This window comes from Prunus avium, chromosome 7, assembly GCF_965620075.1.
Source record: "Prunus avium chromosome 7, drPruAviu1.hap1.1, whole genome shotgun sequence".
Taxonomy (NCBI): Eukaryota; Viridiplantae; Streptophyta; class Magnoliopsida; order Rosales; family Rosaceae; genus Prunus; species Prunus avium.
Genome location: NC_142290.1, coordinates 32,717,920 through 32,740,113, shown reverse-complemented (window position 1 = coordinate 32,740,113; position 22,194 = coordinate 32,717,920). Strand labels below are relative to the sequence as shown.

The window sequence follows — 22,194 nt, the reverse complement described above, 5'->3', positions numbered from 1 at the left end:
TCCTATTGCTCAAGCCCAACTCATTTTGTTTACCCATTTAGCCCCGTAACACGTAAGGAGTCATTCTTTCTTACAATCCAATCATAATTTGATTTTTCAGTCTGAGTTCATTTCATGGTTGGTTTCGTATCATAAATAAGCAAATATTCGGGACAGGGAAATTGTAATGAGGGGTTATAGTGAAGGATTATACTTATAACGAGGGAATTCTTAATAGCCATCTGTTTAATTGCAGAGTTATATTGGACCCCTTATAATGACTGGTCAAATCAGCTCAATCAATGACTTGAGCTTCTTGTTTAGCAAAATTCTTTAGTGAGGGTGTTATATATGGACCCATTATGTGGATCTTCATATTAGCCGTAAGATCATTTTATTAAACTTAAGTGAAGTCCCTATTCAAATTAATCGTGCGGCTAATATGAAAGTCCACATTTATAATCGATATATGGCACCATCATCAAAGAACGACTCCTTGTTTAATGGTGCTGTTGCAAGGCCCATGGACCATGATGAACAAGTACTGTGCCAACAAAACGACCCTTGGGCTCAAACAGCCCAAATTTGACTAACAGAATTGCGGAACAAAATCAGCAGTTAATTGAGATTGAGAAATGAAATTTGTAATCGATGCCAGGAGTGGGATCGCTGGTGAAGGGCCCTCGGGCAGTGAACGTGATCATCCAAAGGTTACAGAGATGTATGAGCAGCACAACCGGCGCTGTGATGAGCTTTGGGGACGGAAGTCATGGAGCTCTGGGTTTGCCCACTTCCCTCATGGGCCTTGGTGTGTACGCATACGAGCCTATTCGGGTCCCTTCTCTGCCTTCTGATGTCACCAGCGTCACCGCCGGACACTACCACTCGCTTGCCGTGACTTCCCAAGGCCAGCTCTGGGCTTGGGGCCGAGACCTTGAAGCCCAGCTCGGCCGTGGTCTCCCTTCTCCCAGGTAAAGCTGAAAGCTTTTCAGCTTCTTCGAGCTCCAAGAAACAGCACAAGTTAACCCTTTTTTAGCCCTTTCCATATGTATTTCTTTTGTGTTGCATCGAAAGGGTCCTTGTGCTAATTCATAACCGTGGTCCTATTTTTGAGTCAATAGTTTCTTCTGGGCACTTATATGTTTTGTATGTATGCATGGCCAAGATTAACCATGAGAGTGCATTTTTTGTTTTTGTTTTTGGGTTATAATGAGAAGCCTCTTTTTAATGGAGTTGTTGATCGTTATCTCGCTAATGAAACATCATGGGATTTTTTAGAGTTTTTCTTTGACTATTTCCTATCATGTTTTGATGTGTATTATGAAATGGTAAGTTACTGCGTGTTAAGCTTTTGTTATTGGTGGCAGAGATTCATGGAATGAACCAAAGAAAGTATCTGGGTTGGATCAAGTAAATGTTTGTGCTGCATTTGCATCTGGTGTTGTTTCTGCGGCCATTGGAGATGATGGTTCTTTGTGGGTTTGGGGAAAGTCGAAGCGCGGCCAACTTGGTCTTGGAAATCAAGTAACAGAGTCTGTGGTGCCTTCCAGAGTTGAAGCACTTGCAGGAGAGAAAATAATTAAGGTGCGCTCTAATGCTTGAGGTAGGAGTTTGTTATACACTATGATGCAACAATTGACTCACAATTGGCAGAAAATAAATAAATTGCAAGAGCTTTGCCTAGGATGCTTAAATGTTGTTTACTTCATAAGAAGGAAGTTTTTGGGGCACACATGTTCTTTGGCAGGTATCGTTTGGTTGGGGGCATGCTCTTGCACTGACTGAGGATGGAAAGTTGTTTGGTTGGGGTTATTCAGCTGATGGTAGGTTAGGAAGCATTACAGAATCTTTGGAGACGTCTCTACTGGATTCACGGGGAGATTTGAATAATAGGGAACTGTCAAGTTCAACACTGGAAGCTGCTGAGAAGCTGGTTTTAGAAGGGATGGCGAAGGAGAATAACATGCCAATAATTTGGGAACCTAGTTTAGTGAGAGAACTACATTCTGTTGAAGTTGTAGACATTGCATGTGGTTTTGATCATTCATTAATTCTTTGTGGTAGGTAGTGTTGTGTTCATTGATATGCTTATACAGATATAGATATTCATGTGTGCATGTCTTTTCTAACTTTAAAGTTTCAGGTGATGGAACACTACTAAGCTGTGGGAGCAACGTATATGGTCAGTTGGGCAGAGAAAAACAGGATTTAGGGTTGTTTCCTGTTGACATAAGCTTCCGTCCCACGTCTATAGCATCAGGGCTTGGCCATTCTTTGGCGATTTGCCAGGTTCCATCATCAAATGTTATAGGAGGGGCCGAAGGCATTGTTACGTGGGGGTGGAATCAGAGCTCTCAGCTTGGAAGAGGTGGATCTGAGAATATTCCGTTGGTGGTTGAAGGATTGGAAGGGGAAATTCCTGTCACGGTGTCAGGAGGGCGTGTGCATTCCATAGCTCTCACATCCAAGGGAGAAGTGTGGGTTTGGGGTTGTGGTAAGAATGGAAGGCTTGGGTTAGGAAGCTCCTGTGATGAAGCTGAACCAATATTGCTCGACTCTGTAGAGGGTTGTCAAGTTTTACAAGCAGTGTCCGGATTTGATCATAATCTCGTCCTCATTGCCGAATGATGTGTATGACAGAATGATTGTAATTGCATCATTTTTGCGGTTTTGCTTATGATTGTCTCTTTTCTGGCTTATATATTCCAATGTATTTGTAAGTTCATCTGAGCTTCTATTAGGATATGATTATTCAGGTCAAAGGGAGAAACAAAAATATAGATTGCTGAATGCTACATTTTAAAGTAGAGATGGAACATGTGCGGCTAATGTAGAGATTAACGTTTTATCTTGTTTATCTCCTAACTTTGATCCCGTGGGTCTTCAGAATGTTGTTATGTCTGCATCTCCAAATTTCTTGTGCTACATACCATGTGATTTTATTTTTCTTTATGTAATTTTCTCCTTGTTGTGACATTGTGGGGTTCAAAGTGACAATGTTATATTATGCTGGATAACGTTCACAAGGCACAAGAGAATAGAAGATGGTAGGTTCTGCAAAGCTTCAACCCTTTTCAGGTTGTGATCTGAATTCAAAAAAGTGGACATGTAAAGATGCATCAGAATGGAAGTACACAGTATGTGGTTATATAAACGATTCCAGTATCAATCAGAAGAAATATGATGAAAGCAAACAATTATTACACAGTATATTAGTATGGTGTAATTTGTTACATTTCCAGTCTAACACAAATTGATTCTTTTTAAATTTGATAACAGTTTGTAACCCTCAAGAAACCTTCTGCAACTTTTGCAAGAAGTGTAAGTAGGCTGTTGTCCAACTTAAACCAGATTGATCCGAATACAGTCCATGAAGCATCAGCATGGCGGAAGATCCTTAGGCACAGGCAGAACAGATTGATCTGATCCTGGTCCATCTTCTACCACGAATGCTGTTTTCAGTCCCCAGCCTGTATGAAGCTCCAGATGACAGTGCATGAACCAAACGCCTAGACATTCAAACAGGAAGCAAAGCATATAATAAGTAAATGTGGTACATGTAACATTACTCAAAATAATTATTTGCAATTGTCATACCTGGATTATCAGCTCTAAAACGAATGGCAGTCCAACCACCTGTGGGAACTCCTACTGTATTTCTCTCAACAGGATCAACCAAGTTGTATTTAGCAGGGTCCTTGGCAGGATCAAAATTCCCAATCCCAGTACCAACAACAAAGAAATTGTATCCATGGAGATGGAATGGATGTGTCTCAACTGTTAGAAGGTTGGTGTCCTGCAACACCAGCTCAACAGTAGAGTTGAAGGCAATCTTGCTCAGCCTAGTCCCTGTGGAAGTCCCAAGATTGGCTGTAAGTGGTGCACCAGTATAATTGAAAGGAGTTTGTGGCCTATCAGGGAAGTCAGTTTTGAACACTCCCTTGAGATTGAAGTAATGGGCTTGTAGAAGCCCAACCTGAGGCATCTCAAAAGAGATGTTGTTCAAGGAAGCAACAAATCTTGTTCCATTAAGGCAAGTTGGGCAGGGTTCTTTTCCAAAACCAATTGTGTAGAAGAGCTTTCTGTCAACTTTGAGAGGAACATTTGCTGGAAAATTTGGCGTGTTTAAGCTCTTGAGTTTCTTGCCATAGCTTAAAGCAAAGGATGTGTCATTAGAGGCAGGCAGTTGAGGAAGGCTTGGTAGAACAGTGTTGGGGATGCCTCTGTATTGGAATATTCCTGTGGCTGCCTTGTTGTCTATGGGAACTGGAGCATCCATGAAAGGCCTAGTAGCCATGAAGTATCTGCCTGAAGCTTGATTGGCTTGTACCAAAACGTTTGTGGTCTGACCAGGTGCAATTAGTATGGCTTGAGTAGTGAATGGTTTTGTGTACACTGCATCAACCTCCACCACTGTCAGGTTGTGACCGGCAATGGCGAAGAAAAGTTCATCATTGAGAGCAGCATTGATTATTCTCAGTAGATAGGTCTTCCCTTGCTCAACCTCCATAACAAAAGTATCTAAACCAAGAAAAACAGAACAAAATCGAAATTAGAACTTCTGCAATTTGCATGCCAACCACCTTTGTGGTTTGGACTTGAGCCCAAAATTTCATATTCTTGTGTTTTCTCTGATTAATTGTGCTTACGTTTCTCAGAGCAAGGAAACAAAGGCCCTGGCTTCCCATTAATTGTGTGTGCGTCAGAGGTGTTTGGTGCCAATCCCAAGTTGTTTGCTTTCTTGACAAACTCTTCCACATCGACATTCCACCATTCTCCGAGTATAATTTCAGCTTCCCTGTGTGGTTGTGGGAAAGGAAATGGGGTGCCTTGTTTAGGCATGATAACAATTGCACCATGGACGGTGGCCCTCAACCAAAGAATGTGTGCATGCCACCATAGAGTTCCTCTTTGCCCTGTTACATTGAAGTCATAAGTGTAGCTGCTTCCGGTCTGAATTGGACATTGTGTTATATAAGCCGGTCCATCTGCCCAACCGTTTCGATATTGCTTCACTCCATGCCTGTAAGAACATATATAACTCAATCAGCTATAAGCTAAGGCATGCTGATTATTTGGTTTTGATTTTGATCACTTGTTTGTTTGGTTAATTATTTAGTTCAACTCTTTACCAGTGAATTGACATGTTGTATTGAGCATGGTTTGTAACATTGATGACAACTCTGTCTCCTTCCCTGACATAGATGGTCGGCCCCGGAAACCTTCCATTTACAGTAACAATGGATTTTGCATGGCACAATCTACTCACATTCTTCACTTGGACCTGTGAAAACACAGAGGATGTTATCAAATGGAAAGCCATGCACAAAGTACAACTTTTTCTTTTCTTTTTCAAATGTTGTTTGAAGGTTGTATGTGCATGCAAATGACATTAAAGCATTTGAAACAACTCACATCAAATTGGTAGTTCTTTATGGCAGCTTCTGCTGGAGAAGTGATTAAGCCAAGAAACCCAAAGCAAAGAAACACCAACCCACAAAAGAATCTGTTCCAGAAGCTGCTAGCCATTTTCTCTCTGGTGATCACAACTTCAATTGTGGTGTGTTTATTTGATGCGGCAATGAGGCAATGAGGCATGAAGACAAAGATGCCAAATATATTTATATGAATGTGCAGAGGCAAATATGTTGCATTTCTTTTGAGTTTGTTAAAGGGGTTTGTGTGGCTCATTAATTAGGTAAGAATTGTGAAGGTGATGTACATGAAACCTTGCAAGCAAAACACTGAAAGGGACACACATTGCCTTTGACTAACTTAAAGGCTGGGATTGCTAAACCAAGGAGAAAATTTTAGAAACCTGAGGGTTAAAGATGGATAAAGGTATATTTAAAAGGTGCATTTTTTATAATTGCACCAACCAAACCCCCCAAATCCAGTTCTACAAGCCCTGCTAAGCTTTACCTTCAAGGGAAGTTCTTGCAAAGTGCCATCTATGCAAATGCCTCACTACTGCTGTGCTTATGTGGGCCAGATGTCATTTTCCAGAGGAGTTATTTGTAGCTAGAGTGCTGCCTACTAATCCTATGGGCCCCTGGTATATCAGAACCCATTTTTTTTCTTACTTGTAAGCTTCATTGGCATTTCTTTGATATCAGAATTATGGTTGTTTATGCGTATTTTGGGGCTGTTTTCATTAAGGTACTTGGGAAAGAGGCTTCCTCTTGCTTCTAGCCAACTCCATAAGGGAAAAACAAATGGAACAAACACACGCACACACACATATATATAATATACATATATAAATATAGCCTTATTGAGCTTTAGCAGGCCCCCATCATTGAAACAATTCCCTGCTGCATTTTAGAATATGCTTTTATATGAAGCACCAATGAGCTTTCAACTTGGCAATGGCATAGGTCCTCTCTACAATGAAGCAAATAACAAGGTGAGTGGCATAAGCCCACGTCTGACAAAGAAAAAGAAGGATATGATAAAACATAAGCCCACGTCGAACAGGAAGACCTCATCATTATACATATCTAATAAAGTGAATGAATATTTTAATGTTGAGCAATGAGAATAGTAGTGCTATGATATCGAGAGAGGAGGATTTTCTCACAATACTATCAATGTATTATGGGAGTTCGAACTTAAGACCATTGCTTGTGATAAAAAATGCCGACGATTTGGCAAAGGATCATAGAGTCGCTCATATTACAATGACGATGATCCGTCAGCTGACAAGAGACTGTGAAAAACAAAGAGTATATAGTAGGATGAATATGGTGCCTAAGTCTCAAGTTCCAACCTTATCGAATGTGACAAGTCAATCAATTATCACACGTGGCATGCCTCATGATCAAGAGGCCTATGCTCCATCCAACTAAGGCAAGAAAAAACCAGTCTCTTCTCCTAATAATTCAGCTCAGACAAATTAAAGCAAGTAGGTCAAGAACATGGCTTGCTTCAGTGGAAGAGCCACTCTTAGGCTCCACTTCATCAACCCCACTTACCCATTTTAGTACTATGCATGCAAACAACTTGTTCTCATCGTGAATAACTGATATACAAGTACCCAAAAAAAATTGAAGACAAAAGAACTATATTGAGATTTGAAATTGATAAGTAGAGTTTGGTAAATTTGTGGTGAATATAAAGGCTAGTTTGGAACTGTTTGTTTAGAAGTATTTATGCTCATAAGTACTTTTAGTAAAAGTGCTTTTATTATAAAGATGTGGATATTTCGCCGAATTGACCTTTGAACTTGTACCTAATTATTAATTTAATCCATAACTTTTTTTTTATAGAAAATTAAGGAGTTGAACTAAATTTTATTATTAATTCCCCCCGCAATTCAAATTCTCAACATTTCATTCAATTTTCTGTTAAATCATTAAAAATAAATAAAAATAAAAATTTGGAAAAAAATTAAAGAAAAGAGAAAATAAAACCCCCTCCTCACAGCCGTCGCCTTTCTTCCCCAGCATCGCCATCATGCCTCTCCCCACCATCGTAGCACTTAATTGACTTCCGACCTAAACCTAGACCCAAGACCACCCCTTTCCCCAATGCCGCCTCCCCTCTTAGCAGCCCACCCTCCCACATCCACCACACTCTTTCTTCCCCCTACAAATTTACTCTACACACCCAATCACCACAACCAGCCCCTCATCTCATTGACCCAGAACAACTCCTCCCCATCTCCTAGCTCAGCCACTCCAATCCTCAATTGAAATCATAGCAGCCAATGACCACCCCCTTCCCCACCCGCAACTCACCCCACATCGGAAAAAACAAAATAGAAAACCTTATCCCTACCCATAGACCCAACATAAGTGCTTTTGGTTGTCAAAAAGCGCTTTAGCTATTTCAGAAACACTCCCAAACATGCCCATAGTTTAAAAATTATATAAAAATTGATTATTTTATAGCGAACTTAAGGTTATCTATGTACTTATTGTACATCTTTGTCACATTTTTCCCCATTTACACACAAAAAAAAAAAAAAAAAACAAAACTTTGGAAATTCCATTTTAAATGGAAAAACAAGCGGATTAATTTATTCAACTTTTGCGACATTGCCAAGCATGTTGAGTTAAACCTAACCTACCATTATTGTACCTTCCAATGTGAAGGTTGGAAGTCCCATGAAAGTTTGCTTGTCAAATCCCAAGTGAAACTTTTCTCCCCAGAAAAAGTCCAAGTAAATAAGAAATAAAAACCTCCTTCCAAACCTAATTAATCAACTTATAAGAAGAGAAGGTATAGAACTTGTATATATATATACAGTACTCATTAAAGATGTCGACAGTGACACATTGGAGAAATAAAGACGAACAAACTCTTGACTTATCTTAATTATTTCTCACATTTTCTTACCACTTGAGTTATTTTCAGAAATTTATGACCGAAAACAAAATTTCTTTCGAGAATTTAGAATATTGTTGATTGATATTGTCACCATTAAATTTAGGATAGGCTTATTATCACAAAAGGTCCCTAAGGTTTATAAAACTATCAGATTGCATCCTTAATGTTTTTTTGTGTCACTCGTGGTCCTTAAGGTTAGTATGTGTGATCACAAATGGTCCCTGCCGTTAGGTTCCGTCAAAAACTCCGTTAGTTTGCTGATGTGGCATATATACATATCACAAAACATCCATGAGTTTCACACATCTATCACAAATGGTCCTTGCGAAATTTTTTAATTTTTTAATCATAAAATTTAAAAATGAAAAAACCATTTATATAAGGATTTTAACCCTAAGGACCATTTATAAACCCTAAACCCTTGGTTTTTTTCATTTTTAAATTTTATGAATTTTAAATTATTTTTTAAAACTTCCATTAGTTTGTTGATGTGGCATATATGTGGAGCCCACATCTAAAATAATATAGTGTCATGTGTATTAAAATACAATATATATTTTAAAATAATTTAAAATTCATAAGATTTAAAAAAGAAAACCAAAATTTTATGAATTTTAAATGGAAAAAATTAAAAAAAATTGCACGGACCATTTGTGATAGGTGTGTAAACCTCAGGGATGTTTTGTGATATATATATACGCCACATCAGCAAACTAACGGAGTTTTTAACGGAATCTAACGGTAGGGACCATTTGTGATCACACATACTAACCTTGAGGACCACCAATGACACAAAAAAACATTAAGGATGCAATCTGATAGTTTCGTAAACCTTAAGGACCTTTTATGATAATAAGCCTTTAGGATATAATTAAAAGCATTGCAATAATATATTTGTATTTGTGATCTCCACAATCCAAAAATATCAAGCATATTCAAGCATAAACCATTGGATAATGCACACTAACTAAGTTTCCCTATTTGGGGTTTTTGTCCAGTTAGATTCTGACAAAAAAAAAAAAAACTTTCTCTGCATTTATAATTCGTAGGGTTAAAGACATTTTCTTTCTTTGCTGTAAAAACATTCCTAAATTCATACTAGCTTCTATCAATAGAACAAATTCCACCAAATCAAATCAATCAAAACAAGAAAAGCTGGAATAATCTGCCACGTGTACGAACACAGTGGGTCCAGCAGTGGGAGTGGCACACCAGATTCCCCCGCCATTGAAAATTACAGAAAATTTACAGCTCATAATTTCGTTGTTTTCGTTTTAACGGACTAATAAAAACCAGCCAAAATGCAGAAAGCAAAAAAGCGCCTGGGATCCGTTTTCGACCGAGCGAGCAAGCGAGCCAGAAACGAAACTCTGCTGCTCTGCTGCTTGGTCGGCGCTGCTGATCGAAGCTCTGCGGTGGGCCCCGTGGAGGTACTGACGTGGCAGCGGCGGATGCGGTGGCGGCGATGAGAAGGCGATCTAGGAGGGCCTTGAAGTAATACCCAAGTCGGAGAACACACGGTCGGCGTCTGAGAGTTTGGCCGTGGTTCTCCGATTTGCGATCCGGGAACGTTCTAGAACTTCTCCTCTGCCTGCCTTCCGTTTCTAGGTCGTCGTGAAATAGCTGCGAGCTTTCGAGCTGGTTCAACAGGTTGGTTCTTGTTTTTCCGCCTTTTTTTTAATGATTAGCGATTGGTTTTTCAATTTTTAATTATTTAATTTCCAGATCGCCGAAAGTTTGTCATTTTCAGAGACAATGATAGAAAATAAATTTTTTTTTTTTTAAATTATTGCTAAAAATAATGCGGTCTTTTAGAAATTACAGATTTTCTGTATAGATATTGTTGATGCTGGTTCAAGAGGTTTTGATACGGAGGAGAGAAATTTTAAAGGCATTGAAAAGATTTGAACTTTTGGGTGGGAAGAGAAGTTATGTTGTTTCTCTTGAGATTTCTCGTAAATGTAGCCATGTTAATGCCAAAACTTTGGCCGATTTAGCGTCTTCAATGCACTCACAGAATATGGCTTCGTTGACATTTTGAATTTGATTCAAATTGAAGATAATGGGTGTCATGTACTCGATACCGAAATTACTAAGGTTTTGGTTTCATGTTATATTTTGATTGATACGCTATGTGTAGATGTCGTTCAAAGGCCTTGTTCGCGAGCTGAGGGAGATGAAAGATGGAATTGGGAGCATGTCAAAGCGAGTGAGTGACCGGAAGCATTGGCATAGTAGGATGATGTCACATATTGCTCCTGATCTGGCACCAAACCCTCCATCTGATTTGATTCAACAGGGTCAGTGGGCAAATTTACCTCCGGAATTGCTTTTGGACATAATTCAGAGGGTAGAAGAAAGTGAAACCACATGGCCTGCTCGAGCTGTTGTTGTTTCTTGTGCTTCGGTTTGTAAGTCATGGAGGGCCATTGTGAGGGAGATTGTCAAAACTCCTGAGCAATGCGGAAGGCTCACATTTCCAATCTCATTGAAGCAGGTGTTGCTTTTTACTTCTTCCCCTAAAGTTTGTGTTTGCGTGTACTGATTGCCTTCTCTGAAATAGTGTTAATTTGGTCTGCTTTGTGTAGCCGGGGCCTCGCCAGTCTCCAATACAATGCTTCATTAGAAGGGATAGAGAAACTTCCACATTTTATCTGCACTACGGTCTGGTGCCTTGTAAGTCTCCTCCTAGGGGTTATTTGCTCTTTTCATCATTCTCGTTTTAAATTACCCACCACATAAAATTTTCCTCAAATATCTTGATGAAAAGAAATGTGATGTTCACTAATATTATTAAATTGACAGCTGAGGGTGAGAAAGATAAATTATTGTTAGCGGCCAAAAGGATCAGAAGGGCAACAAGCACAGAGTTCATTATATCTTTGGTTGCAGATGATTTTTCTCGAGCCAGCAGTACATATGTTGGTAAATTGAGGCAAGTGTACGCTATTACACTTACAAATATCTTTGTCAAGTTATTCATTGGCTATGCTCTTGACAACTTATTCAAAAAACAATTTTTCCAGGTCCAACTTTTTGGGTACCAAGTTCACCGTATATGACAGCCAGCCTCCATGTGATGCAGTACCTCAAACAAATAGTCGATCATCTCGAAGGTTCCATTCTAAGCAGGTTTCTCCAAGAGTACCAGCATGTAACTACAGTGTTGGAACCGTCTGTTATGAGCTCAATATTCTCCGCACAAGAGGCCCAAGGAGAATGCACTGTGCCATGCCCTCTATTCCTGTCTCTTCTATTCAGGAGGGGGGCACCGCTCCAACACCAACGTTGTTCTCACAAGCCTATGATGAGCACTTTGCTCCCTCACCCTGTTCAACAGAAAAGGAGCTAGTCACTGGTTACAGCTCTACAAACCTCTCTGAAACACATGTCCAGGGCGCAGAACCGCTGGTTTTGAAAAATAAGTCCCCTAGGTGGCATGAGCAGTTACAGTGCTGGTGCCTTAATTTTAGAGGGCGTGTTACGGTGGCTTCTGTAAAAAATTTCCAGCTAGTTGCAGCTGTTGTTCCATCCCACAATGTTTCAGCTGAAGAACAAGAGAGGGTAATCCTACAGTTTGGAAAGATTGGAAAAGACATCTTCACCGTGGATTATCGCTACCCCCTGTCCTGTTTCCAGGCATTTGCAATCTGCTTAAGCAGCTTCGACACCAAGCCAGCTTGTGAATGACACTTGAGTGTAGAACATGATCGTCATTTCCTGAATTTTGTCATTTAATTCTGAACCATATGCATGTTCTACCAAGAAGTTCGTAATGCTCGATCATGTACTGCTGAAATTCACAGCTATTTCAATCAATTGATGCTTTTTCTGAAAGCCGCCAATCCCAAATTTGACTTGTAAGCTGTTTTATGTGAGGCAAAATGGATCCTATCTATATAGGGTTGTTCTATGATGCATGCCCCAGAATCCGTACAGATTGTAAAATTCCCATGGATTTCATTTACGCTTTTAACTTGGATCAACATCCAGACAATCCCAGCATTGTAGAACTTTCCCTATCCTTTGTCCTTGTGGAAATGAGAATAATATATGCTTGTGTGAGCATTTTCAACGGATGATGTAGCAAATCTGACAAAAGCGATACGCTTAAAAAGTCGATGATCTAAAGTAAAATTGCATTTGAAAAGGTTGAAAAAAGAGATTTGCATGAGTCATGCTTGGCACTTTAAGTGACACATACTTCATTTTGTAAACGACATGGATTCTTGCTTTATATTATGGCTTAGCATCTCATAACTGGTATTATCCAAAAGCTCATTACTTAAAGTTCAAGTCTGAGCTCGATGGTCAATGATGTTTTTATTGTTTAATATTCTAATACTGCTGGACAACGATGTTTCAAGTAGGCAATGTAGGCCTACGCACAGCTCACACCCCCACCAAAAGAGGAAACAAAAATTCAAAGCTGTTCTAGAGAACTCAGATGAAAATTCAAATCATGCCATAAAAGTACCAAACAACATTTTTCATTGCCGGTGGACATAACATCATAATGTTACAGATATTACACAGAGAAACTTCCTCATGGTGATTAGGTTATGGTTTATGGATTCGATCCCGGTTTCAGTTCAAGCTCCAACATTTCCCATCTGTTTCTTTCTATGCCAGGTCACATTTCTCATCTCACAGAAGAATAGGTGATGAACTCTCTTGAAGTAAACTGAAATGGCTGATGCGGAATAGGGTTCCTGCGCCGTACAAATAAAATGGAAAACATAAACAAAGAATCACACAATATTTCTCATAATCAGCAATTAACGAGCAAGAAAAAGATAAGGTGACGCACGGTCGAGGGCCGTAAACTTTGATCTGCCGCACATGAGTGTCCCTTCCATTAAGGTGATTTGATAACACGGAGATTTGCAACATAAAAGTATTGACAAAAGTTTCCCTGCAAACATATTGGCATACATTTCAGAACTTGAACATCATTTCGAGAAATTGAACATCATCGTCAGATTCTGGGAAACATTTCTTTACGCATATCTCATTCCTCAAACATATCAACATGCAAACATATTTCACCATCATGTCATTGAACCACACATAAGGGCAAAAGCATATAATTCAATCAACTCGCTTATCTTTGATATATCAATCATCAATACTTGTCACACCATAAATTGAAATAGGAGGATGTTACTGAACCCAATTTTTTCCCAGATTAAGGTCCTCCATGTGACAGAATAGAAAAAAGAGTTGAGCTCCAATTATTATTCAGTGAAGTATCAGAGATCAAAACAAGAAGAATGCAACAGCTATCAAGTTTTGAATTTCTTAACAATAATATTCTACATGTTATTCATGTAAGCTCTTGCAATTGAACCTTGTTGAGCCACCGCTCGTCAAGTCATAATTTCATGCAAAGATGTAACAATGTTGTAAACAAAACTACAACCCAGGAATAACAAGGAGAAATATGCAATCCAGGTAACTACTAAAGCTTAAAAAATGAATAATGCTTTCACTGCTTACCTAGGATCATTTCCAGACAATGATATATGAACCCAACCCGTTGGCTTATCGAGCTCAACAGTTTTTATGTCCTAAAAACATTTGCAGCACCATAGCCAAAGTTAATCAAATTGGGTCTTAGCCAAGATCACATAGCAATACAGCACAAAAGGAGATATGTAATATAATCATTCAAGTAGACAAACATATTACCTTCAAGTTGTGGAAGCCATCCCCGGCACGAATTGAGATCTTACAAGGTGTATAGCTCTCATCAAGCTTGAAATCCACATAGAGAACAACAAGCTGATTTTGTTTTGTTTTTTTGGTGAGAAAAAACAAAACCCATTAGTCAAAATCAAATTTTGGATTTTTAAATAACCAAAAAGATAGAAACTTTCACACATACTTGGAGCTTCACTTTCTTCTGGAATTGAATGTTTACTAAATGAGGTTGCGCACCATCCGATCTGCAAACGAAGCAAAAAATAACAAAACAATTATAAGTTTTCATTTTGCATTTTCGTATTTTTGAGGGATCAAGAAAGGAAAAGAGAATTGAAGCAGAGACTGCCAATAAGTATCAAGATTGTCGTCACGGAGAGATGAGACGCCATTGCCGGCCTTGCAAGAGCTGACACTCCAAGCGGCCTTCTTGCCCATTTCTCTGAGATCATCGTCCACTGTTAGCACTTGGTTCCCTCCTGTCAGCTTCCCTTCCTCTTCTCCCTCTGATGATTCTGTCGCCATGGCCTCTTCTTCTATGGTTCTTCTATGAACAGGAAGAAGAAAAGAAAAAAGAAAAGAAAAACCCTAATTTGATCAAGAACACAAAAACCCCGAACCCTAGCTTAGAGAGCAGCCTGAAGCGAAGAATCAATCAAAGCAAAACCCTTTATATCATAAAATTAAAATCAAGTCTGCAAAAATGAAGCGACTCTGTTCATGATTTTGAAATTTTGAATTGTAGTTTCTCGCAGTGTTATAGACTTCAGGGTTATGTTAAAGGCGCTGGTTAATTTGGCGGTTTTAAAAACAGAAAATGGACAAAATTGTCGCGCTAGAAGAAGGGTTCGAACCTTCGACCTTGTGGTTAACAGCCACACGCTCTAACCAACTGAGCTACCCCAGCTTTTGATGATATCGTCCCATATAGTTCTTACATATATTAATTACAATACTAAACCACCTAACTTATTTTATTTTTGACTCCGATTTCTTTTTTTTTTAAATAAAGGTTTTGTATCCGAAATTAAACCACATAACTTTATGATGTAATTGCTTATGATTATATGACGTCATTTTTCATTCACCAGTTTTTACTTTTGATTCATGAATAATCAAAGTTGATGCATAAGGGTGTCGGAGCTCAATCGGTTAAAGAATTAATATATTTATTCAAAGTCCTTTATTCGATCCCAAATCTATGATATCACTTGTAGAAAACACAAAAAGAAAACAAAGTGGAGAATCATATGCAACTTCAGTGGGATCAGTCGATCCCAATAGTATTTCTTCTCTCCCAGTGATCTTGAATGAAGATGCAATTTTGATCCAATATTCTTGAGTTTTTTTTTCTTGTTTCAAAAGTGAGGATTAATGTGTTTCATGATGGTGATCAGCCTTCCTCCATCATCACTTAGCCAAGGTTTAGCCAACTCTGCTATTGGCTCGTTAAAATTGAAAATGTTCTCAATTAATACCCACCAATCAATATTTACTTTTTTCTTTTTTTGCCAAATCAATATTGACCTACTGAACATGTTTGACATGCCTCATTCTTAAGAATGGCATGGAATGATGGTTCATGTAAGACAGCTGGCAAAAATATTGGATTCCATAGCATCTTCCTTCTCTAAATTTCATGTTTTCCAGCAGGCTGCAACAGTGTACCAGGCAATACATATATGATTATGAATGCAAAATCTGTCAAGCCACAAGTACATACAAATGCAATGAGAAAGGGGATTCAATTTTCAGAAGCACATCAAATAACATCATTCTATCATTTTTATGGAATATACAGCTGCAAAAGGGTGGAAGATACACTATGAATGAAGATTAAAAGCTCACAATCTTAATCTTAGCTGAATTCTAAAAACCTGATAAAAACTATGTTGAAATTAGTATGACCGCAAAAACCAATCAACTTCCTACTATATTTACATATGACATGATGATACCTTAACTCAGCTTTAAGACCACAAAGCTCTCCGAGCTAGAAGCAATGAACCTTACCAGACATTGGCTTCATTTCTTCTTTTTCGGTGCAAGCGAACTGGGTTTTGAGAACTTGAACATTGTCCTTCCAAAGAATCCTGACGGCTTTGACAACTTCTTTCCAGCAGAGTGATTGTCATTGTCTTTAGATGCATCAAGGTCAGATCCAGAGCATTCTTGCTCATCAACGTAATCGATATCTCTTAAGAGCCGTAGCACTTCCAATGCACTTATCATTGCTCTCTCTTTCCCATTGTTAGATAAAAAGACAAGAGGAGGGATAACACCCTCATGCATGACCAAGTGACAAAATTCAACACGCTGAGAGCATAAAGAAAGGAGGATAGCAACGGCATGCTCTTGGTCCTCACTACTGCCTGTCTCAAGTATTTCAGCAATAGAAGCAATGCATCCGCTAGTTTCAGCAATGGAAATCCTGGCCTCTTCAGTATCACACAAATTTTTCAATATGGAAATGCAGTTTCCCGCAAGAGCGTCATCTTTAAAGAAAGAAACCAGTTTTGGGATGCACTCCAAAGATACAATTTTTGGACAAATGTCTCTGTTTAAGGACAAATTATACAAAACCTTAATGGCTTTTCCTTGTATATCTTTGATCTGGGAATCAAGGAGTTTTAGAATGGATGAAAGTGCACCAGACTCTGAGATCTTAGACCTGCAATGCTGTTGGACAGACACAATTTCCAATATGGCAAGAACTTCTTCTATGACCTCTGAATCAAGATAAGATGCCAGCAGAGTATATGCCTCTTCACGTAAGTACGTTATATCATTTCTACATTAGGCAACAAGAAGGAAATTAAAAGAAAAAAATTATAAACCAACCCATAAGCAAAAGCAAGAGCAGAGTCACTACGAGAGTAATGACATGGATAAGAAATGACTACAGTAAGAATTCCCAGCTACAAAATATAAATTTACCTGTTTTTGCTCACAAAGGTGAACAATAATTTAAATCCCTCTCTCTGAGCTTTTACATCATCCAGGTCATGGGCATCCCTCAAAAATTTGATGAGAGGTTCAACAAAATTCTTAGATGACATGGAGTAAGAAGCTTGAGGATTGCATTTCAAATGGCTTTTGACATCTTCAACAACCTTGCATTGGGATTCCCATTGGAGCTCACCAAGTTTAGATAGAAATTCCGAATCTGTCTCACAATTTTTAGCATTCTGGTATTGCAGAGAATCGTCATACTCCTGCACCAAACTCAAGCCACTTTCTATCTTTGTGCGTGAAGAATCTGAATTGTAATTAGTATCTAAGGATCCAAATGATACATTGCTGAGATCCATTTGCAGATGTATATCATTCATAGAACTGCCCAAACTAGCAATGGAAGTGGAGGAGGTTTCCCATGAGAGGGTTTCTGGTTGCATACTTGGGTCGGGAATGGTGACTCCATACTCTGTACACCACCTTGATATTAACTCCTTCATGGCAACGTTTGGAGTAAATGACAGGTGGGTGAGCTTCATATGAGTTTTTGGGCATGTATCATGACCCTCATCAAACCACTTCTGTATCCACTTCTTTTCGTATGTTTGTCCAGAAGCAATAACAACAGGATCATACATCAATCTGGAAGATATTCCGCATAAAAATTCCTCAGGTGGTACAGTTCTATGCAACATGTCACTTCGATTATATTGATTATATTTAACATGAGGTTCAGCTTCAGCATATTGATTATATTCCAAACCATTGCCAGAAGTCTCAGATGCCAAGGATCCTTGTTGCCACATAGAGGCCCCCTCTGCTTGCTTCCCCATTATTAAGTGTCCATACTTCTTGATTAGACACAAGAAATATGTCAAAATCTGCTTTTTTCGAAGGTCACTATCACCAACTTTATCTAGCAACTTCTTAATAGATCTTTTCTCTATCAACATTGCCTTTGATGATGTAATATGAAGCCTCCAAGATGCAATTTGAAGAGCCTTGATTTCAGAATCCTCCCTTGAGTTTGATTGAGAAGCATCTTGATGGAGCAATCCTCGGACAACCCTCCCAGCCTCTTCTTCAGATGGGTCCAGTATAAAGGTTGCACCTTTAAGATCATCGACTATTTGAGAGATCTGCAGATAACTTCATCATCAGCTCCACCAAACAATTGTGACTCAAATTGGTATGAACCATCATAGAAAATTGGAAATTATATGACAAAAATTACATTGACTTAGAAACAGGTTGATGCTGCCAGAAAAAGAAGAAGATTCATAAATGACATGCTGCTAGAAGCCTAGGACATAAAACTTCAACATGTTTTGATTCACTGAATATCTATAAATGTTTGACTTGAGCAATAATAGAACACTGTTATACCGTTGCACACAGGTCACTGGCCAGCACCCCATCAGAAGGGAATGTAGGATTGGGGGAAAAAGGAAATATCAAAAGAGCATGTAAATTTTTAATAGGAAAAAGGGCATGTAAATTGACAAACCTCCGCTACTAACATCACTGGAACCCAATTCTGAATTTCATGTAAATTTTGCTCCAACAATTTCCTTGATCTTTGACATCTTGAGACTATCACATCCCCTGTAAATGCCTGCAAGTGATGCAAAGGAACTCTCAACCATAGAAAGACAGGTAGGTACAGAGTTCATAGTGGAGAAACGCACTGAGTATATGACAAGAAATGAAATGCCTTGGTTTTGCATTTCAAATTGACTAACCCGTAGGCATTGGAGCAAGCTCCATAAAAAAAGTTTCTCAAGGGTAAGTTCCATCAGGAAACATGAAAACCTAATGCAGAAACAAGTGTAGAGGTTTCCTAGAAAAACCATCCTAGAAAAAGGAAGAAAAGAATGCAGTTATTTATGTTTCTTCCTCCGTTATTTATTCAAGGATCGCCAAATCTTGTTATCTTTTACTTGGCTAGGCAGCATGGAACAATCTCAGTTGCTGTTCCAACACCATATTGACACATTCAATAAACAGTCTTCTCACTCCATCTACTTTCTTCTACTAAATCATGCAAAGGTACAAACCAGGTAGAGTTTACTAGAATCGCTGCAATGCTGGAGAAGTAGCTTGGCTTTCTCAATTGCACGAGTTAACAAGCATAGAGCCTGTATTCCTGTTGTGCACCGAGGTCTTGCTGCTTCTATATCTGGAAATATCCGTGAAATTCTATCTACCAACTTCATAAGTTCCGTGCACATCAAACGATGAACCTGTTATCATGAATAACAATTTTGTAAAAATCCAACTAATATGACCACACAATTAGATAAATGCACTTAAAATGTTCAAGGACACAACTATCTCAAGTCTGAGATTCCGTAGAGCATCCATTAGGTTTTACAAGGAACCCTTATCATTTGTCATGATCCTAATACTAGTTCTCAATTGGATATACCCTAACATTTCTTTTTGTTTTTCCACGCAAAATACAGAAATATTATTAGGGTCATAATCTGTCATCTTGAAGAAATATCAGTACAAGTTTTTGTGTGGCTTTTCTTGTCCCAAGTTTTATATCAGCTACTGGAAGTTCAACAGCTATTATCTTCCTTTCAAAAACCAACTATTAGTTGGGAAGATGTATAAAACTACACTTTGTATACATTTGAACTTTATATTTCATACATCAAAGCAAATACAAACTAGAGCAATTCACAGTTTCATTAGTTTTGTTAAATTTTAAAAAAATATATAACGTGTAAAAAAATTAAAATAAAAAGGTTGTTTCTTGCAATATGTGATTAAAGCTGATCAGACATTGAATCCATAACTACAAAGTGAACGCATATTCAAAGTTGGACATCCCATATGAAACAAAATAAGAGACTTGTGTGGCATATCACACCTTAAAGGAATGGGGTTTTCTCACAGTCTCCACCCCTTCAGCGGCATCAGTACCCATTCAAGAGGAATTATCTCATATCTGGGTATTCAATAACAAGAAAAAGATGGTTACTTTCATATGTTTCAACCATATCTCTTTACATATTATGCAGAAAATCTAATATTGTGAAACAGTTACATGTCAACATTCTGTAAACATGCATCCCGTATGCAAAACAATGTGACTTCGGTCACAAGTTCTAAGCAACAGCAAATTGCAAAACTTTATTTTCGAGTTAAGGCATTAATTATGCAAATAATGAATGGGAACCGTCAAGAATCCATAAAAAAGAAACACTCAAATTAAAATTAGATTATAAAGTTTATAACACTCCCATATCAAGAACAATATGCAGAGTTTAGTAGAGGTCCTAACAAAATCATTTTCAAATATATGCAGCAGAAAAGAAATTTAACCAGTAACAGAATTTGGGAACCAAATAATCATTGCAGAAGACCATATTTGATTGCTTCAACTGGGTAATGTTCCTGTTTGGAATCATTTCACCACAAAGATTCATGTATCATCAGCATTCATGACTGACAATTTTAAGTACATGCAATCTTATTGTGCCTTATATTAAAGATTTTCTATTTCCCACCTAAACAACTATTATTGTTATAAATCACAAAGTTATATCCCACTCATCATTTGAATTATACTTGAGTTGGAGCTATTTGATAGATTTTGAGAATAAAGTTGAAGACTGCAAAAACTTGTCCAGGACCCTTCCAATCTCTGTTTTGCTTCTTTTTTCTATAACATACCAATGAAGCTAGATATTAAGAAGCTCTGATCTGATGTATGCTATAACTTGAGCCATATAAAATAGAGACCAAACTTGATGACAACTATCTACGAAAAACAAAAATAAGAAAAAATGGCCTCACCAAGTGACACAGAAAGTGGAGCTATGTTCACAAGCTCCCTCCTCGGTCTTCAGCCCACATAGATACGCTAAAAACTGAAAATAACCACAACCCAATTCATATACCCCACAAAATATGGCCTCCAATATATCCACCTTTCACAACCCCTTGAAACTCCAAGTCTCTACAATAACACAAAAGTACCCACTGCCTACAGACTAGCTCTTAAACTACAAGAATTCTCAAAAAAGTTGTCAAATTTCAAGCAGAATTCAGCTTCTTGTACTGTTAAACCATCCCATATATGAGAAAGCAAAAGAACAAACAGTATTTTTACACAAACTTTGAAGATAAACAAAGCCCAGAAAGCCACGCAAGGAGCACCAACCAAGTTGCGTAGCTTCTATATCCAAAGCAGAAAACAACCCAGGAAAAAAAAAGGGGTAATCTTTATCACAGAAAGTAAAGCATGCCCACAAGGGAGACTAGCAGATAACAAAACGAGAAACTTAATAGAAAACACAAGCTTTATCTCTTTGTGTTAAGACTTCGAATAACTATAACACAAGAGAGAGAGAGAGAGAGAGAGAGAGAGAGCAGTCAACGAGCATGAGGTTTTACTGGTCGTCTTAGTCACAAAGTGAGAGCAAGAGAGAGAGCAAAGAGAGATCAAAGACCCAGTGGGTTCTTCTGTCTCAATCGCAGACATCACATTACATTGAAGCAGCATGACATGCCTGTCACGGCTGTGATAAATTTCAGCGTGTCAACTGGTGGTAGCTTGGGCTCCACCTTATAGAATCTGATTGTTTAATGAGCTCTAATTACATGTTAATGAACTGTGATGGTGGGTTCTCGTGAAGCTGAGTGGCCATTTGTAAAACGTCAAAAGAAGCTGACCTTTCAAATGCGCAGACTATATTGAAGAAGTCTCAACAGGTGCCTTCAAATACTAGAAGTGGACCAACAAAAAATACTATAACAGTATAGTCCGACTGCGATCTTGTAACCTTTTTTTCTTTTGCCTTTTTATTTTTTATGCAAGCAATAGTAAGAGTAGGGAAATCAAATTTAGAACTTCAAGAACTTGGGTAAATGTAAATGCTCTAACTTAATCACTTGAATTACGTCAATGGGATTTAACCCGGTTAAAAAGGATATTGACTTGCAGATAAAAGATCTCATATTCAAACCTCCTATGATATCTTAATTAAGAGTGTGAGAAATACCCCTCTCCTATACCGTAAATACTATTGTTTGTACTAAAAAAACCATTTCATCTTCAAGCCATTTACCTTTCTTTTTCTAATTCAAAGAAAGAAGGAAAAAAAAATTCCAAATAGAATGGGAACCATTCAGAAAGGCGTGACCCCATTGGCACCAATTAATTACAAGGGTACTATTTTTTGGCCTTTGGTGTGGCTTTATGAAAGCGAAAGG

General features: G+C 38.3%; 5 protein-coding genes and 1 non-coding gene across 7 annotated transcripts; 2 read left to right on the top strand and 4 right to left on the bottom strand.

The window, feature by feature from the left end:
• Positions 1-602: 602 nt before the first annotated feature.
• Positions 603-2,836, top strand: RUG2 (Regulator of chromosome condensation (RCC1) family protein). Its single transcript, XM_021978009.2, has 4 exons — positions 603-950; positions 1,347-1,563; positions 1,727-2,039; positions 2,123-2,836. The coding sequence occupies exons 1-4, from the start codon at positions 631-633 to the stop codon at positions 2,605-2,607; spliced, it is 1,335 nt and encodes a 444-aa protein (XP_021833701.2). The 5' UTR covers positions 603-630; the 3' UTR covers positions 2,608-2,836.
• A 230-nt stretch (positions 2,837-3,066) lies between these two features.
• On the bottom strand, positions 3,067-5,577 carry LOC110773468 (laccase-11-like). Its single transcript, XM_021977993.2, has 5 exons — positions 5,395-5,577; positions 5,112-5,263; positions 4,629-5,002; positions 3,577-4,500; positions 3,067-3,488 (listed from the first exon to the last, which is right to left on the bottom strand). The coding sequence occupies exons 1-5, from the start codon at positions 5,575-5,577 to the stop codon at positions 3,358-3,360; spliced, it is 1,764 nt and encodes a 587-aa protein (XP_021833685.2). The 3' UTR covers positions 3,067-3,357.
• A 4,033-nt stretch (positions 5,578-9,610) lies between these two features.
• TLP2 (tubby like protein 2) lies at positions 9,611-12,147 on the top strand. Its single transcript, XM_021978018.2, has 5 exons — positions 9,611-9,960; positions 10,451-10,807; positions 10,899-10,986; positions 11,116-11,245; positions 11,337-12,147. The coding sequence occupies exons 2-5, from the start codon at positions 10,451-10,453 to the stop codon at positions 11,998-12,000; spliced, it is 1,239 nt and encodes a 412-aa protein (XP_021833710.1). The 5' UTR covers positions 9,611-9,960; the 3' UTR covers positions 12,001-12,147.
• Positions 12,148-12,753: 606 nt separating this feature from the next.
• Positions 12,754-14,788, bottom strand: APC10 (anaphase promoting complex 10). The gene is made up of 6 exons (XM_021977922.2): positions 14,360-14,788; positions 14,198-14,258; positions 14,002-14,094; positions 13,810-13,880; positions 13,121-13,225; positions 12,754-13,022 (listed from the first exon to the last, which is right to left on the bottom strand). Exons 1-6 carry the CDS (start codon positions 14,536-14,538, stop codon positions 12,953-12,955), a joined length of 579 nt encoding a protein of 192 aa, XP_021833614.1. The 5' UTR covers positions 14,539-14,788; the 3' UTR covers positions 12,754-12,952.
• A 58-nt stretch (positions 14,789-14,846) lies between these two features.
• TRNAN-GUU (transfer RNA asparagine (anticodon GUU)) lies at positions 14,847-14,920 on the bottom strand. Its single transcript has one exon. It is a non-coding gene; the product is annotated as a tRNA-Asn (tRNA).
• Positions 14,921-15,761: 841 nt separating this feature from the next.
• On the bottom strand, positions 15,762-21,369 carry LOC110773936 (ARM repeat superfamily protein). 2 transcript variants are annotated; one of them, XM_021978450.2, is made up of 7 exons: positions 21,143-21,369; positions 20,776-20,849; positions 19,847-19,924; positions 19,026-19,211; positions 18,476-18,583; positions 16,951-18,107; positions 15,762-16,804 (listed from the first exon to the last, which is right to left on the bottom strand). In XM_021978450.2, the coding sequence occupies exons 3-7, from the start codon at positions 19,901-19,903 to the stop codon at positions 16,039-16,041; spliced, it is 2,274 nt and encodes a 757-aa protein (XP_021834142.1). In that variant the 5' UTR covers positions 19,904-19,924; positions 20,776-20,849; positions 21,143-21,369; the 3' UTR covers positions 15,762-16,038. The 2 variants fall into 2 exon arrangements, with proteins under 2 accessions (XP_021834142.1, XP_088100449.1); XM_088244323.1 differs by lacking the exon at positions 20,776-20,849.
• Between the last annotated feature and the right edge of the window lie 825 nt (positions 21,370-22,194).

Bases quoted from the DNA above. Each gene is read 5' to 3' on its own strand.
- APC10 (XM_021977922.2), bottom strand. From the start codon at position 14,538: ATGGCGACAGAATCATCAGAGGGAGAAGAGGAAGGGAAGCTGACAGGA. The intron at 13,226-13,809 runs GTAAGCAGTGAA...ATATGTTTGCAG, and splicing joins TTGTCTGGAAATGATCCTAG to GGAAACTTTTGTCAATACTT. The intron at 13,023-13,120 runs GTGCGTCACCTT...TGTACGGCGCAG, and splicing joins AAAGTTTACGGCCCTCGACC to GAACCCTATTCCGCATCAGC.
- TLP2 (XM_021978018.2), top strand. From the start codon at position 10,451: ATGTCGTTCAAAGGCCTTGTTCGCGAGCTGAGGGAGATGAAAGATGGA. The intron at 10,808-10,898 runs GTGTTGCTTTTT...TGCTTTGTGTAG, and splicing joins TTCCAATCTCATTGAAGCAG to CCGGGGCCTCGCCAGTCTCC. The intron at 11,246-11,336 runs GCAAGTGTACGC...CAATTTTTCCAG, and splicing joins ACATATGTTGGTAAATTGAG to GTCCAACTTTTTGGGTACCA.
- LOC110773468 (XM_021977993.2), bottom strand. From the start codon at position 5,577: ATGCCTCATTGCCTCATTGCCGCATCAAATAAACACACCACAATTGAA. The intron at 5,264-5,394 runs GTGAGTTGTTTC...GTGTTTTCACAG, and splicing joins TAAAGAACTACCAATTTGAT to GTCCAAGTGAAGAATGTGAG. The intron at 5,003-5,111 runs GTAAAGAGTTGA...ATGTTCTTACAG, and splicing joins TACAACATGTCAATTCACTG to GCATGGAGTGAAGCAATATC.
- RUG2 (XM_021978009.2), top strand. From the start codon at position 631: ATGCCAGGAGTGGGATCGCTGGTGAAGGGCCCTCGGGCAGTGAACGTG. The intron at 951-1,346 runs GTAAAGCTGAAA...TATTGGTGGCAG, and splicing joins CGTGGTCTCCCTTCTCCCAG to AGATTCATGGAATGAACCAA. The intron at 1,564-1,726 runs GTGCGCTCTAAT...GTTCTTTGGCAG, and splicing joins CAGGAGAGAAAATAATTAAG to GTATCGTTTGGTTGGGGGCA.
- LOC110773936 (XM_021978450.2), bottom strand. From the start codon at position 19,903: ATGGGTACTGATGCCGCTGAAGGGGTGGAGACTGTGAGAAAACCCCAT. The intron at 19,212-19,846 runs GTGTGATATGCC...TCATGATAACAG, and splicing joins GAAAACCCCATTCCTTTAAG to GTTCATCGTTTGATGTGCAC. The intron at 16,805-16,950 runs GTAAATTTATAT...TGCCTAATGTAG, and splicing joins ACCTTTGTGAGCAAAAACAG to AAATGATATAACGTACTTAC.